This window comes from Salmo salar, chromosome 02 (assembly GCF_965601325.2).
Source record: "Salmo salar chromosome 02, fSalSal1, whole genome shotgun sequence".
Lineage (NCBI taxonomy): Eukaryota > Metazoa > Chordata > Actinopteri > Salmoniformes > Salmonidae > Salmo > Salmo salar.
Window position 1 is genome coordinate 56,499,137 of NC_138292.1, and position 16,300 is coordinate 56,515,436.

General features: G+C 44.9%; 1 protein-coding gene across 12 annotated transcripts in view; it reads left to right on the forward strand.

The window, feature by feature from the left end:
* Nucleotides 1-16,300, forward strand: part of LOC106588153 (endonuclease V) — a 48,987-nt gene that overhangs the window by 13,040 nt on the left and 19,647 nt on the right. For 5 of the 12 annotated variants that reach the window (XR_001324597.3, XM_014176846.3, XM_014176855.3 and 2 more), the window contains exons 3-7: nt 528-662; nt 1,450-1,489; nt 1,921-2,033; nt 7,710-7,778; nt 7,922-8,050. Coding sequence is in view for 4 of the 12 variants with exons in the window: in XM_014176846.3 (XP_014032321.3) it covers nt 528-662; nt 1,450-1,489; nt 1,921-2,033; nt 7,710-7,778; nt 7,922-8,050 (486 nt within the window). In the remaining 8 variants the exon portion in view is untranslated. Of the gene's footprint in view, nt 1-527; nt 663-1,449; nt 1,490-1,920; nt 2,034-7,709; nt 7,779-7,921; nt 8,051-9,039; nt 9,842-10,456; nt 10,609-12,240; nt 12,420-16,300 lie in introns of all 12 variants that reach the window. The other 7 variants (XR_006761523.2, XR_006761524.2, XR_006761522.2 and 4 more) reach the window with 4 other exon arrangements.

Genomic DNA, 16,300 nt, shown 5'->3' on the forward strand with positions numbered 1-16,300 from the left:
AAGGAGGCAATGAATGTTCCTGAGTGACCGAGTTACAATTTTGACTTAAATCTACTTGAAAATCTATGTCAAGACCTGAAAGTGGTTGTCTAGCGATGATCAACAACCAATTTAACAGAGCTTGAATAATATTTTACAGAGTAATGGACAAATGTTGCGCAATCCAGGTGTGGAAAGCTCTTAGAGACTTACCCAGAAAGACTCTCAGCTGTAATTGCTGCCAAAGGTGCTTCTACAAAGTATTGGGTGTGAATACTTAAGGAAATTAGATATTTCTGTATTTCATTTGAAATACATTTGCAAACATTTCTAATAACATGTTTTCAATTTGTCATTATGGGGTATTGTGTGTAAATGGGTGATACATTTTTTTATATTTAATCTATTTTGAATTCAGTCTGTAACACCACAAAATGTGGAATAAGTTCAGGAGGATGAATACTTTCTGAAGGCACTGTATTAGATATAACACAGGCATACGTTTATGCCGGTGTTCTCTGCTGTCTGTTCCCTGTGTCCACTACCAGCTGCTGTATGAGGACAGTCAGATGGTGACCCTGACCGCCCCCTACATCTCAGGGTTCCTGGCCTTCAGGGAGACCCCCTATCTGCTGGAGGCCCTGCAGCGCCTGGAGACGACCCAGCCCAGCCTGCTACCTCAGGTCAGGGTCTGGCCACTTTGGCATTGGAGATGTTACAGTTTAACTGACTTAGTTACCGTAATACTCAGAGAACCCTAATGTCTCAATTTAGTTGAAACTAAATGTCACTCTGACATGTCTCATACTGTCTTAAGGTTAGTACAGGTTCATTGAGGTTGTCGGTTTGCTGTGTCCAACTGTTTAACTGTTCACCTCAGGGCGATACATCTCTGTGTGTTAATGCCTTTCTTTTCAGCTATCCAATACCCTCTATCTTCCTCTCCCACGATGTGTGTCCATAAGTCAGCTCTGTATCATCCATACCTTTCCACTCTCCTGTGTTAGTCACTGCCCACACAAATCACTCACTCCCACCTCAAGTCGGGTCCCTGTCCACACCCCTCCCATGCAAAACACGCACACACACTCGCCGTCTTCTGCCTAACACATGCGCATTGCCCTCGTGAATTTATCACTGACATTTACCAATGGACACGGACAGACCAGTCCCTGCTGCTTTATGTACAGCTCCTCAAATTCTTTCTACATGACTTATGATTCACAGTAGAAATATGCCTGTACAACCACCTTGGCACTGTAAGAAATCAGTGAATGGGCGGTTGGCACAGTTCAATACATTCAATACATCCAGCCAACAAAATCTCACTAAGTCTTGTGAAAACTCTTCTTTAGTTAGAATGTAATGAAAAAAGACCTCATGCAGTATAAGTACAAGGGACAGCAGAGAGCTGCTTTGAGACTTGCCCATCTCTCACCCGTTGCCTCTTTCTTTATCTGTCCCCAACAGGTGGTCTTGGTGGATGGGAATGGTCTGTTCCACTACAGAGGTGAGTAGTGGAACAGACGATCTCAGTCTCAAATGAAGACTGATTTGAACTGAGACCGAGACTGGATTCTCAGGCTACATACTGTCTACTAATAGCATTTACTATTTACTACTAACAGTAGCCTGTTACATACTGTCTACTAATAGCATTTACTATTTACTACTAACAGTAGCCTGTTACATACTGTCTACTAATAGCATTTACTATTTACTACTAACAGTAGTCTGTTACATACTGTCTACTAATAGCATTTACTATTTACTACTAACAGTAGCCTGTTACATACTGTCTACTAATAGCATTTACTATTTACTAGTAACAGTAGCCTGTTACATACTGTCTACTAATAGCATTTACTATTTACTAGTAACAGTAGCCTGTTACATACTGTCTTGTTACATACTACATGTTACATACTGTCTTTTTTCCAGAGTTTGGCCTGGCGTGTCACCTTGGAGTCCTGTCAGGGCTTCCCTGTATAGGTGTGGCCAAGAACCTCCTGCAGGTGCAGGGTGTAGAGAAGAACGAGGAACACCAGTCACAGGTGAGAGCTCCACCACTCACATTTCACACTGGTTAACACATTCTGATGGATAGCACTCAAATGAGATCTCAACTGACATTGGACTACTAAACTGTAGCCTACCTACAGTAGTTCTGTATTTGAGCAAATGTCTGACCTCCAATGTCAAGCTTTTGTCAAACTTTTCTTCTCCTCTTCTGTTGTTGACAGACTTCACATACCATCCTCGGTGGTGTGGTCCCTTTTCTTGTGGCTGTATCAAACAACATTTGAATGCAACAACAAAATAATTATAGGCCTACAGTTTTATAGTGTTAATTTAATATTCATGAATCATTCATGTGGGTTTTTGTCTACCTTTGTGCTCTATTTGTCACACTTAGTCATACTGTAACTGTGTTGAAATTGGAGTACAGAGAGCACAATGCATTATTCATCATTCTATTGTGATAAATGTTTAAAGGTAGTGTTTTCTTTGCTGGATCTATTGTAATATTTTATTGTGGGATGTTAGTTTCTCTCCCCAGTGTTTCTGTGGCTTGAACTGTATTATACAAGTTGAGCAAAAACAAAAACCTATTGGTGAAAACCGTAACCCAGCATTTATTGAAGAGAATACTGGGTGGAGAAGTCTCCGGTAAATATATAAACTCAGCAAAAAAAGAAACATCCTCTCACTGTCAACTGCGTTTATTTTCAGCGTGTGTGAATATTTGTATGAACATAACAAGATTCAACAATTGAGACATAAACTGAACAAGTTCCACAGACATGTGACTAACAGAAATGGAATAATGTGTCCCTGAACAAAGGGGGGGGGTCAATTTCAAAGTAACAGTCAGTATCTGGTGTGGCCCCCAGCTGCATTAAGTACTGCAGTGCATCTCCTCCTCATGGACTGCACCAGATTTGCTAGTTCTTTCTGTGAGATGTTACCCCACTCTTCCACCAAGGCACCTGCAAGTTCCCGGACATTCCGGGGGGGGAATGGCCCTAGCTCTCACCCTCCGATCCAACAGGTCCCAGATGTGCTCAATGGGATTGAGAGCCGGGCTCTTCGCTGGCCATGGCAGAACACTGACATTCCTGTCTTGCGGGAAATCACACACAGAATGAGCAGTATGGCTATTAGCATTGTCATGCTGGAGGGTCATGTCAGGATGAGCCTGCAGGAAGGGTACCGCATGAGGGAGGAGGATGTCTTCCCTGTAACGCACAGCGTTGAGATTGCCTTCAATGACATCAAGCTCAGTCCGATGATGCTGTAACACACCGCCCCAGACCATGACGGACCCTCCACCTCCAAATCAATCCTGCTCCAGAGTACAGGCCTCTGTGTAACGCTCATTCCTTCGACAATAAACGCTAATCCGACCATCACCCCTGGTGAGACAAAACCGCGACTCGTCAGTGAAGAGCACTTTTTGCCAGTCCTGTTTGGTCCAGCGACGGTGGGTTTGTGACTATAGGCGACGTTGTTGCCGGTGATGTCTGGTGAGGACCTGCCTTACAACAGGCCTACAAGCCCTCAGTCCAGCCTCTCTCAGCCTATTGCGGACAGTCTGAGCACTGATGGAGGGATTGTGTGTTCCTGGTGTAACTCGGGCAGTTGTTGTTGCCATCCTGTACCTGTCCCACAGGTGTGATGTTCGGATGTACCGATCCTGTGCAGGTGTTGTTACACGTGGTCTGCCACTGCGAGGTGGATCAGCTGTCCGTCCCGTCTCCCTGTAGCGCTGTCTAAGGTGTCTCACAGTACAGACATTGCACTTTATTGCCCTGGCCACATCTGCAGTCCTCATGCCTTCTTGCAGCATGCCTATGGCACGTTCACGCAGACGAGCAGGGACCCTGGGCATCTTTCTTTTGGTGTTTTTCAGAGTCAGTAGAAAGGCCTCTTTTGTGTCCCTAAGTTTTCATAACTGTGACCTTAATTGCCTACCGTCTGTAAGCTGTTAGTGTCTTAACGACCGTTCCACAGGTGCATGTTCATTAATTGTTTATGGTTCATTGAACAAGCATGGGAAACAGTGTTTAAATCCTTTACAATGAAGATCTGTGAAGGTATTTGGATTTTTACGAATTATCTTTGAAAGACAGGGTCTTGAAAAAGGGACGTTTCTTTTTTTGCTGAGTTTATAATTTTTTTTAAAGCAGCTTGTTTCGTTGTGGGAAATTCCAATCCAAAGTTACAAATAATTAAATTTGAAGGAAATGAATTGCATGCTTCAGGCTTGCAACAGAGCAGTGATATAGTGTGATGGTTTGGTGTCTGTAATGACTGATGGAGAGGTGATAGTAATGAGAGAGGTAAAGGAGGTAAGGGATTCACTCTCTTCTGATTTTGAATGAGAGAGAGGGAGACCGACAGACAGACAGACAGACATGGCACTAACATGACTAATGTGACCACAATGCTAACAGATTTCCATGGTTAAAGGCCATGGGAGTTTAGCGCAGTACCCTGAACACACGCCACCAAAAATCAACTGCCAAACGGCTCCACAACCTAAAAACGTAATTACCATCCAATAACCGCAGCTCAAACGGTCCCCACGACGCACATCTATGTTAGCGTAGCGCACTAATCTTATACAACACTTTGTGAAAAACAGTTGATGTCCCTCAGCTCTGCTTTAGCTCTAACGGCTGTTATGTTTAGACTCAGATTAGGTTTCCACTGTTTATAACCAGAGAAACCGGTCGCAACTCCCAAGTTAATTCGATCTCTCTCAGGCGACACTTAGCGTCTCACAGACGATAGCGATGGCATAAGCCTCGCTAACCGAACTACTGTAGCCAGGGTGTGGATTACATTGGCTGAGATTTCTGAGCAAACTGATACAGTATCTGTCAGTTAGCTACTGTTAGCTAAAGTGTTGGCTCTTAGCTAGTCTTTCATTAAGGTATCAGGTAGCTTTTAGCCGCCCAGATACATTTCCCTCGGGCTTTTAGCTAGCGACGCTCCAGTTATTTTAAATGAAACATTAGAACACCTCTTATCTTGACTTTGGTACTGGCGTCAGGCTCTGTTTTCAAACGATGACTCACTGCGGATTGTAGAATGATAGATGTGACCTCTCTGACTTCAATATAGCTTAGATACAAGCGTAGTGTTAAACTGCCATGTGTGTAATTGTTTTTGCTCATTAATTACATCAATGCAACATGAGTCATATTTGTTCCTCCAACTGCTCTCACCTGAAATTAGATTAGGGGAATCTGTGTTCATACGTCCAGAGTGAAGGAGACGTCAAAGATACGCACAGACATCCAATGTGTCTCTGGGGTTTCGTTATGTCCGAGTGTTTCGTAACATTGCGATGATGCCCAATTCAAATCCAAGCAAAATGTCCATTTAAACATCACAATACAATTTACGTGAATTGTTCATGGGATTTAAATATGAAGCCGTTTTTAGAAGTTCCTGTGATCATGGAGCCTCTGTTGTCACGGTGACATCACATTTCTGTGTTCCTGTTACCACCTGCGTCTTATTATGGGCTAAAGGTTTGTATGCCCATGCCACTGGTCTTCTCCCATTGTGTGTGCATGTGTACATATGTGTGTGTTATGCGTCACTGCATCAGTGGTTCTATTGTGTGCATTGCCAGGGAGAGACTCACTGAGGCCTGTTGAATGAGATGAGCTCGATGGATGGGGGCTTCATTCCGTTCACACGGCAGCTGCTGCCCCTGCTGCTCTGTGGATGAAATTCCTGTCTCTGTCTCTCTTGTTCGCTGCTCTTTCTTCGGCTCCACTCTATTTCCCAGCTCTCTCTCACTCCTACTCTCTCTACAACTGCCGTCTCTCAATATCCCATCATCATTTTTCCCTCTCCCAGTTCTCTCAGACCCCTTCACGCACTCTTTCTCCCCCTCCCTCCTCCTCTTCCTCTCTGGCACTGAGTCAAACCATTGTGTTATTGATGGTTGGCCTGTCTCATGTCCTACTGCCCAGGGCGGCTGACTCAGACAGACACAATGTTCTCCTAGATACCACCAGATGGGCCCTGGGCCCTACCTGGCCCCTCACCTGGCGTATCCTCCTGTCCTGTATTATAATTAGTTATAGTAAAATGGATAGGACATCAAAGCTTTCATTAGTTTAAAGCCAAGCCCTCATCTCCAATGAGACACCTGTTACCGCATCAGACTTGGCAACAGGGATGAGGATGGTTCGTTTTTATCTGAATGTATCTCAAGCTGATTGCAAGATCTGAGAGCTCTCTCATATAAACACTGCATTATCCAATATGTGAAATATCAGATTTTTAACTTTCAAGTTTAAGGTCGAGTGAAGACGGGATGATGTGGTTTTTCACGTACCGATGACTCACACCATCCTATGCACTTCAAATTAGATATACACTACATGACCAAAAGTATGTGGACACCTGCTTGTCAAACATCTCATTCCAAAATCAAGGGCATTAATATGGAGTTGGTCCCCCCTTTGCTGCTATAACAGCCTCCACTCATCTGGGAAGATTTCCACTAGATGTTGGAACATTGCTGCGGTAACTTACGGGCACTGATGTTGGGCGATTAGGCCTGGTTCGCAGTCTGCGTTCCAATTCGTCCCAAAGGTGTTTGATGGGGTTGAGGTCAGGACTGTACAGGCCAGTCAAGTTTCTCCACACCAATCTCAACAAACCATTGGACCTTGCTTTGTGCACAGGGGCATTGTCATGCTGAAACAGGAAAGGACCTTCCCCAATCTGTTGCCATAAAGTTGGAGGTACAGAATTGTCTACAATGTCATTGTATGCTGTAGCGTTAACATTTCCCTTCACTAGAACTAAGGAGCCTGAACCATGAAAAACAGCCCCAGGTCAGTATTCCTCCTCCACCAAACTTTACTGCCAGATGGTGAAGTGTGATTCATCACTCCAGAGAACGCATTTCCACTGCTCCAGAGTCCTATGGCGACGAGCTTTCACCCCCGGCCGAAGCTTGGCTTTGCACATGATGATCTTAGGCTTGTGTGCGGCTGCTCAGCCATGGAAACCCATTTCATGAAGCTCCTGACGAACAGTTCTTATGCTTGTTGCTTCCAGAGGCAGTTTGGAACTCAGTAGTGACTGTTGCAACCGACGACAGACGATTTTTACACGCTTCAGCGTGTAAAGGTCTGTGAGCTTGTGTGGCCTACCACTTCGCGGCTGAGCCGTTGTTGCTCCTAGATGTTTCCGCTTAGCTCTACCGGGGCAGAAATTTGACAAACTTACTTTTTGGAAAGGTGGCATCCTATGACGGTGCCATGTTGAAAGTCAGTGAGCTCTTCAGTAGTGCCATTCTACCATATGGAGATTGCACGGCTGTGTGCTCGATTTTATACACCTGTCAGCAACGGGTGTGGCTGAAATAGCCAAATTCACTAATATGAAGGGGTGTCTACATACTTTTGTGTAGATAGTATATTACCAGGGAGGGAACAGGACAGCCACTAGCATGTTGCCTTGTGAGAAAGACAGGAACATGGCTGACAGGGCTGTGAAGAACATATCAGGGTCTCATCCTCCCCTCAAAGAAAAGAGAGACCGAGGAGATGGAAGAGAGAAAGACTTTGACATTGCAAGAAAAATAAACACGCACACAGACAGAGAGAAAGTCAGACTCGCACAGACGGACGGACGACCAGACTGACAGTAGTAGTGTGCATAAATGATGGTCTGACTCCACTCCTCCTCCTCAGATTGCCTCATTGCAGAAGGGAGGCGAGAGCTTCCCTCTGACTAGCGACTCAGGAAAAGTGCTGGGGAAGGTAAGACTCACGCGCACGTTCACTGCATCGCACACAAACGCGTAATCAGTAGTTCTAACCATAGTCTCTCCTCTCCTCTGTATGTCTCTTTGTTTCTCCTCTCTCTCTCTCTCTCCATCCCTTTTCGTCCTCTTTCTTTCTAGGCCCTGCGTAGTTCTGACAGCAGTACCAAACCAGTGTATGTTTCAGTGGGCCACAAGATCAGCCTGGACACGGCCCTGCGCCTCACACACTCCTGCTGCCGCTACCGTGTCCCAGAGCCTATCAGACAGGTACACACACCACACACACACACACACACACACACACACACACACACACACACACACACACACACACACACACACAGAGTCAAATACAAAAACATATTCCCACATGCATAAGAAAAGAGCCACTCAGTCACCAGATTAGAAGTCAGTCCAATCAATGAAAGCCAACTGAGAAAAACCCTGTCAAATGGCAAATGGCTGGGAGGAACAGAGCAAATCAATACGGCTTGCTGGACATGGGACACCATGTGAAGTTAACCTGTCTGCTAATGATTCTCTCATAGAGAGGGATGGAGGCCGCACTTGCCACAAATCCTGTTGTAACATGGGCAGCGCCATTAGTTTATAATGTTTATAATGGCAAAAAAGGTGTGCAGGCTCTCTAGCTAACTTTATGCTCATCTCCACCTGCAGTCTGTTAGTGTTATTCTGCATTCCTGCCACTAGACTGTGCTGTTCCCTTAGAGATAAGTGTGGTGGCAAAACTCATCTGTCTAACACACTGTGCTGCTGTCAAAACCAGCCCTGCACTGCACCCAGTGCTCTCACACACACACACATGCACAGAAACACGCTCGCTCGCTCACTCACTCACTTTCTCTCTCGATTTCTCATTCTCTCTTTATCTCCCTTTCTCGCTCTCTCTACCCCCTCTCTCTGTCTCTCACTGTCTTTTTTCTCCACTGCAGTTGGCACGTACGCACGCACACACACACACACACACACACACACACGCTAATGTGTTTACTGGGTGCTGGGGGTTCGTCCAATAAGATTGGACCTGGACATCGCTGAGAGCAAGGGGACTGGCAGAAAGATAACCGCTCTGTTCTTTCTCTCTTTATATCTCTCTCTCCCTCTCTTCCACATCTCTCATTCCCTGCTTTATTTGGTTCACCTCACTTATCTGTCTTTGTCTATCTCTTTCTCTCCATCTATCTTCTCTCTCTCTCTACACCTCTCTCTCTCTCTACACCTCACTCTCTCTCCAGACGGTCGTCAACGTTGACCCTTGACAATCCGTATTGCTGCCAGCCAGCACTCAACCACGTACACACACACACACACACACACACACACACACACACACACACACACACACACAAACACACACTGATGATAGCGCAGAGCCAGCAGTGACAGGTTGCCAAGTTTTCTCGTGCTGTGGAAACAACAATATGCTCCTGCTACTCAGCGTTTAATTGCGGTTTGCTGTTGGGACCCAAACACAGGTGCAGGTGGCGGAGGTTTGCCAAATAAGGGCACAGGCATCGTTTATGCATTCAGGAAGAGGGACAAATTGGAGCGTGTACATTAATGAGGTGTTTTGGGGTATCGGAAGTAGGGATTTGGGTTGACAGGTTGGGTTAAGGAGCTGGGTATGTAGACTGTTCATGTGAGATGGGTTGGGGATCGTACTGTAGCAAAATCATTTTAACTAGGTTGCAGTTGGCACCTGTTCAGAATGTAAACTTAAACCCCTCGCCTCTTTTTCCATTCCTCTTCTCCTCTCCTATCTTTTCCTGTCCTTTCCACTTCCCTTCTTTCATCTTCTCCCCTCTTCTCCTCTTTTCTTTCCTCTCCTCTATTCTCCTGCCTTCCTCTCTTTCCTCTCCTCCTCCCCTCCTCACTGTACCTGTTCAACCTGAGAGAAAGAAAATCCCTCAGTCTGTCTGATCTCTACAGTTGAGAGCGAGATGAAAGAGAGAGACGACGTCGCGGTTGGAGTCTGCAGTGAAGTTGATGGTGCAGAGGGCTGAAGGCAGAGGCACTGCAGCAGAGTCTGTATGCACAGTGCGTTGAGTGCGGAGGAACACACGCTTTTACACTAACGTGATGAAGCTCTCCATCTCACCCACTCACGCTCATATGCACTTTTAAACTCTCATAGACTCCCTCTGCAAATACACTCATTCATATCAATATTATGCACAGTCACTTGCTCATACACTCAGTCACTTACACATATTCTTCATAGTCGCTGAGAAAGCATGAGACAGCGTAGCCCATTGCGGACATTCAACCTTTTCCATGAGTAAACACTCTTAGAGCCCTTAGAGGAAGATTGACAAGTGTGTGTCAATAACACACACACACTCCCCTCTTCCTAGCCTTTCTTAATGAGGCCACAAACAAAGCTAATGGACAGTAGGAGTCCTTTTACCTAATGATGAGGGAGGCCAGGCAGGCCGCATACAGTTGAAGTCGGAAGTTTACATACACTTAGGTTGGAGTCATTAAAACTTGTTTTTCAACCACTCCACAAATGTCTTGTTTAACATTTACATTACATTACATTTAAGTCATTTAGCAGACGCTCTTATCCAGAGCGACTTACAAATTGGTGCATTCACCTTATGATATTAAGGTGAAGGATTACTTTAGAAGGATTACTTTATCCTATCCTAGGTATTCCTTAAAGAGGTGGGGTTTCAGGTGTCTCCGGAAGGTGGTGATTGACTCCGCTGTCCTGGCGTCGTGAGGGAGCTTGTTCCACCATTGGGGTGCCAGAGCAGCGAACAGTTTTGACTGGGCTCAGCGGGAACTGTGCTTCCTCAGAGGTAGGGGGGCCAGCAGGCCAAACTGTAGTTTTGGCAAGTCGGTTAGGACGTCTACTTTGTGCATGACACAAGTCATTTTTCCAACTGTTGTTTACAATTGTTTACAGACAGATTATTTCACTTATAATTCACAGTATCACAATTCCAGTGGGTCAGAAGTTTACATACACTAAGTTGACTGTGCCTTTAAACAGCTTGGAAAATTCCAGAAAATTTTGTCATGGCTTTAGAAGCTTCTGATAGGCTAATTGTCATCATTTGAGACAATTGGAGGTGTACCTGTGGATGTATTTCAAGGCCTACCTTCAAACTCAGTGCCTTTTTGCTTGCCATCATGGGAAAATCAAAAGAAATCAACCAAGACCTCAACAACAACAAAAATTTGGCCTCCACAAGTCTGGTTCATCCTTGGGAGCAATTTCCAAACGCCTGAAGGTACCACGTTCATCTGTACAAACAATAGTACGCAAGTATAAACACCATGGGACCACGCAGCCGTCATACCGCTCAGGAAGGACACGCGTTCTGTTTCCTAGAGATGAACATATTTTGGTGTGAAAAGTGCAAATCAATCCCAGAACAACAACAAAGGACCTTGTGAAGATGCTGGAGGAAACAGGTACAAAACTATATCCACAATAAAACGAGTCCTATAGCGACATAACCTGAAAGGCCGCTCAGCAACGAAGAAGCCACTGCTCCAAAACCGCCATAAAAAAGCCAGACTACGGTTTGCAACTGCAAATGGGGACAAAGATCGTACTTTTTGGAGAAATGTCCTCTGGTCTGATGAAACCAAAATAGAACTGTTTGGCCATAATGACCATTGTTATGTTTGGAGGAAAAAGGGGGAGGCTTGCAAGCCGAAGAACACCATCCCAACTGTAAAGCACGGGGGTGGCAGCATCATGTTGTGGGGGTGCTTTGCTGCAGGAGGGACTGGTGCACTTCACAAAAATAGATGGCATCATGAGGTAGGAAAATTATGTGGATATATTGAAGCAACATCTCAAGACATCAGTCAGGAAGTTAAAGCTTGGTTGCAAATGGGTCTTCCAAATGGACAATGTCCCCAAATATAATTCCAAAGTTGTGGCAAAATTGCTTAAGGACAACAAAGTCAAGGTATTGGAGTGGCCATCACAAAGCCCTGACCTCAATCCTATAGAAAATTTGTGGGAAGAACTGAAAAAGCGTGTGTGAGCAAGGAGGCCTACAAACCTGACTCAGTTACACCAGTTCTGTCAGGAGGAATTGGCCAAAATTCACCCAATTTATTGTGGGAAGCTTGTAGAAGGCTACCTGAAACATTTGACCCAAGTTAAACAATTTAAAGGCAATGCTACCAAATACTAATTGAGTGTATGTAAACTTCTGACCCACTGGGAATGTGATGAAAGAAATAAAAGCTGAAATAAATAATTCTCTCAACTATTATTCTGACATTTCACATTCTTAAAATAAAGTGGTGATCCTAACTGACCTAAGACAAAGCATTTTTACTAGAATTAAATGTCAGGAGTTGTGAAAAACTGATGTATGTATTTGGCTAAGGTGTATGTAAACTTCCGACTTCAACTGTATATCTGCTCTGCTCATCACAGCTGCCCTGTAACATTGTGTTTCCCGCAGCCCTGAGAGCCCTGAGCTGAGATACTCATCCATTACTCTGCTCTGCATCTGAATCAACAGGAAATGCTAAAGCAGCACTGTTGCTCCCCAGCTGGTTGCCGTAACAAATGGATTTTCAATGTGAGCGATTGTTGGAGGTAGCGTTAGCGGTGGGCCGTGGTGGGCCTTTGTAGACAGAGGTAAAGGGATGCTGATGGTAGTTTTGTGTGCCGGTGTCCCCGCTGAGACTCGGGCTTCTGTGTTTGTTTAAAGGGAAGGCTTTAATCTGTGTTGTGTGTTTTGTGGGCATCTCTCTCTTCCTACTGCAGCAGCTACACACACAGACTGCTTACAGAAACTCATGCCTATTGTGTCTCTCACTCCCTTTGTTAATGTTTGTGTGTGTGTGTGGGTGTGCATGCCTGTCACATTTCTCTGCATCTGTCTGTCTCTCTCCATTTCTCTCTCTCTCTTTCTCTCCCCCCTCCAATCTCTCGCTGTCCTTTCCTCACTCTCTCTCTCCCACCCCCCATCTTTCCCCTATCCTCTCCTTTGAATAATTCAACCCCACAGAGCTTTTGTGTTTCTGTCTGTTGACACTGACACATTAACAACACCCACCCACCCATACAAACCTAAACACATTCAGGCTACTGCAGACCTGGGTTCAAACCCAAACACATTCAGTCTACTGCAGGCCTGGATTCAAACCCAAATACATTGTCTACTGCAGACCTGGGTTCTTGCCCAAACACATTCAGTCTACTGGAGACCTGGGTTCAAACCTAAAAATATTCAGTCTACTGCAGACCTGAGTTCAAGCCCAAACACATTCAGTCTACTGGAGACCTGGGTTCAAACCCCAAAATATTCAGTCTACTGCAGACCTGGGTTCAAACCCAACACATTCAGTCTACTGCAGATCTGGGTTCAAACCCAAACACATTCAGTCTACTGCAGACCTGGGTTCAAACACATTCAGTCTACTGCAGATCTGGGTTCAAACCCAAATACATTGTCTACTGCAGACCTGGGTTCAAACCCAAACATATGCAGACCTGGGTTCAAACCCAAACACATTCAGTCTTCTGCAGACCTGGGTTCAAGCACATTCAGTCTACTGTAGATCTGGGTTCAAACCCAAATACATTGTCTACTGCAGACCTGGGTTCAAACCCAAACATATGCAGACCTGGGTTCAAACCCAAACACATTCAGTCTACTGTAGATCTGGGTTCAAACCCAAATACATTGTCTACTGCAGACCTGGGTTCAAACCCAAACATATGCAGACCTGGGTTCAAACCCAAACACATTCAGTCTACTGCAGACCTGGGTTCAAACACATTCAGTCTACTGCAGAGCTGGGTTCAAACACATTCAGTCTACTGCAGATCTGGGTTCAAACCCAAATACATTGTCTACTGCAGACCTGGGTTCAAACCCAAACATATGCAGACCTGGGTTCAAACCCAAACACATTCAGTCTACTGCAGACCTGGGTTCAAACACATTCAGTCTACTGCAGACCTGGGTTCCAACACTATTTAAAATCTCTCAAATACTTTGAGCGTTTGTTTGAAGCCTGCCTGGAGTGTCAGATGGGCGGGAATTATTTTCTTGGACTATTCTATTGGTCCATTGAGCCAGGCAAGCTCAATCAAGCCCAGTTTTGAAATGATTTCAAATAGTATTTGAACCCAGGTCTTGTATCCAGTACATTTTATCTCCTCTCCTCTATGGAAACAAATGACAGTGCAGATGCAGAAAACACACAATGCAGGAGAGAGGCTAGACACTAACTATGAGAAATTACACCGGCAGAATCATCACACTAACTTCTGTCCTCTTCCTGCTGTGTTATCATGGATGGGGATTGAGTGCGACAAATGCATCTCACTTAAGGTGTTCAGTGTGCTTAGTGCATGCCATGTGTTCTACTGTAGTGGGTTATCAGAGTATATGGTAAGATTTCTTGACAAAGACTCGGAGATGTGATTCAAAATGTTGACTATTTACTTGAGTGCATCATGCCCAAGTGCACCGTGTGTCCAGCTACTGTCTTACAAAGATTTGAACTAGCCTACACTTCGCACAACTTGCATTTTATCTCTGAGCAAATATCACCAGTTATTAATATTTTGTTGTGTGAAATATTGCAGAAATAGTTCATTTTCATAATATTGCAGAAAAATAAGTTACTTTGAACGATTTCACTCTGCAATTGTGCTTTTTTTCCGTCGGTGGAGGCGATACTACTGCAACATTAAACGGTGCTGCTTGTTGAAGCCCTCAGGTTTTCTAAATGTTAATATATTTCTGTTTGACATTTTCAGCTTGAACCAGAAACCCAGTCCAGCTGGAGGAATAAAGAGAGGGAGAGGGATGGAGGGAGAGAGATGAAGAGAGGGATAGTGTAGCCAGACAAACTGCTGTAGGGCTGCTGGGGGAGAGCAATAGACGTGCCTCAGGCCAGTGAAACGAGGCCAGGGCGCAGAGTTAGAGAAAGAGAGTGAGTGTGTGTCTGAGTGTGTGCGTGCGTGCCGCATGTGCGTGTGTGTGCGTAAACATGTCTGCATGCATGTGAGTGTGCGTGCAGGCATGCGTATGTACATGTTTCTGTGAAATAGCGCCAATGCCCCCTGCCAAGTGCCACAGCTGAGCTGTGACGTCTCAGTGTCCACCTGCGCACCCACACCCTGCCAGTCCTGTTCCCAGTGTAAGAGCTCTATGGGTGACAACGGGAGACTGGTGGACAAAGCTTCAATCAGACCCCTTCATTTCTGTTGGCACTACCTTTTCTACCTTCTACCTCTCCTTCTGTCAATCACACGCCAATGCATCACCAACATCTCTCATTCTCTCTCTCTCTCTCTCTTCTTTTCTTTTGCTCCCTCCTTTCTCTCCCACTCCCATCCAAAGCAATGACAGATCAGTGAGTGTTTTCTCTTGTGCTTCGCTGAGTGCTATGGGAAGTTATGATAATGAGGAAGTTGGAACCCACCTGTTATTTATGCTTGCTCCGCGCCACGCCAACAGCTACTGGAGCAGACTCCAGATGTATCAAAGTGTAACACTGGTCTTTTATGATGTTTTTGTGATGTGAAGTTTTTAAGGGTATTTTAAGATCTGTTTGAGTGCGTGTTCTCCAGGGTTGTGAAGTTTTGTGTGTGTGTGTGTGTGTGTGTGTGTGTGTGTGTGTGTGTGGTGTGTGTGTGTGTGTGTGTGTGTGTGTGTGCGCACAGTGTCTGTCTATGTGCCAGCGTGTGTTTACACATGTTTTCATGCGGGTGCTGGGTAATTCAGGGGCTTCAGCTGCAAATGGAGTGACTCAAGTCCTTGCTGATTGATAGACAGAGAAGAAGAATCCCCAGTGAAATTCACACTCTGACAGTTCTCATTAAAGTAACTGACACTAGGCCTTTACCAAGGCCACACATTCATTACCAAACACATTCTAAACCCCCTTTCATTCTAAATCCTCATATCTACCTTATACCATCCATGACTTACAGCTAAAGCAGAAACGCACACATACGCATAGAAACACATACACACACACATACACTTAGAAACACATACACACACACACACACATACGCATAGAAACATACACACACACATACGCATAGAAACATACACACATATGCATAGAAACATACACACACACATACGCATAGAAACATACACACACACATACGCATAGAAACATACACACACACATACGCATAGAAACACATACACACACACATACGCATAGAAACACATACACTTGCAGCTAAAGCACAACCACACACACCCAAACAAATCTCACACACACACAATCCACGACTCTTACTGAGTCACGTAGCAAGAACAAAGGCAGGTCGGAAATCAAATAAACAGTTCTAGATTAGTTTTTAAACAATTTGATGGATGAATGGTTGGCATTGTCATGTCGAGATGAAGCACACAGCAAGTCTTTGTGATGGGTTCTTGTTGTTTTTTGTTTCAGGCTGCTTTTTTCCAATCCTATGTGGGGGAGGACAGGGGATCCTAAGTTGAGAAGTGTAGTTGCATAACTCAAACATTCACAGAGATC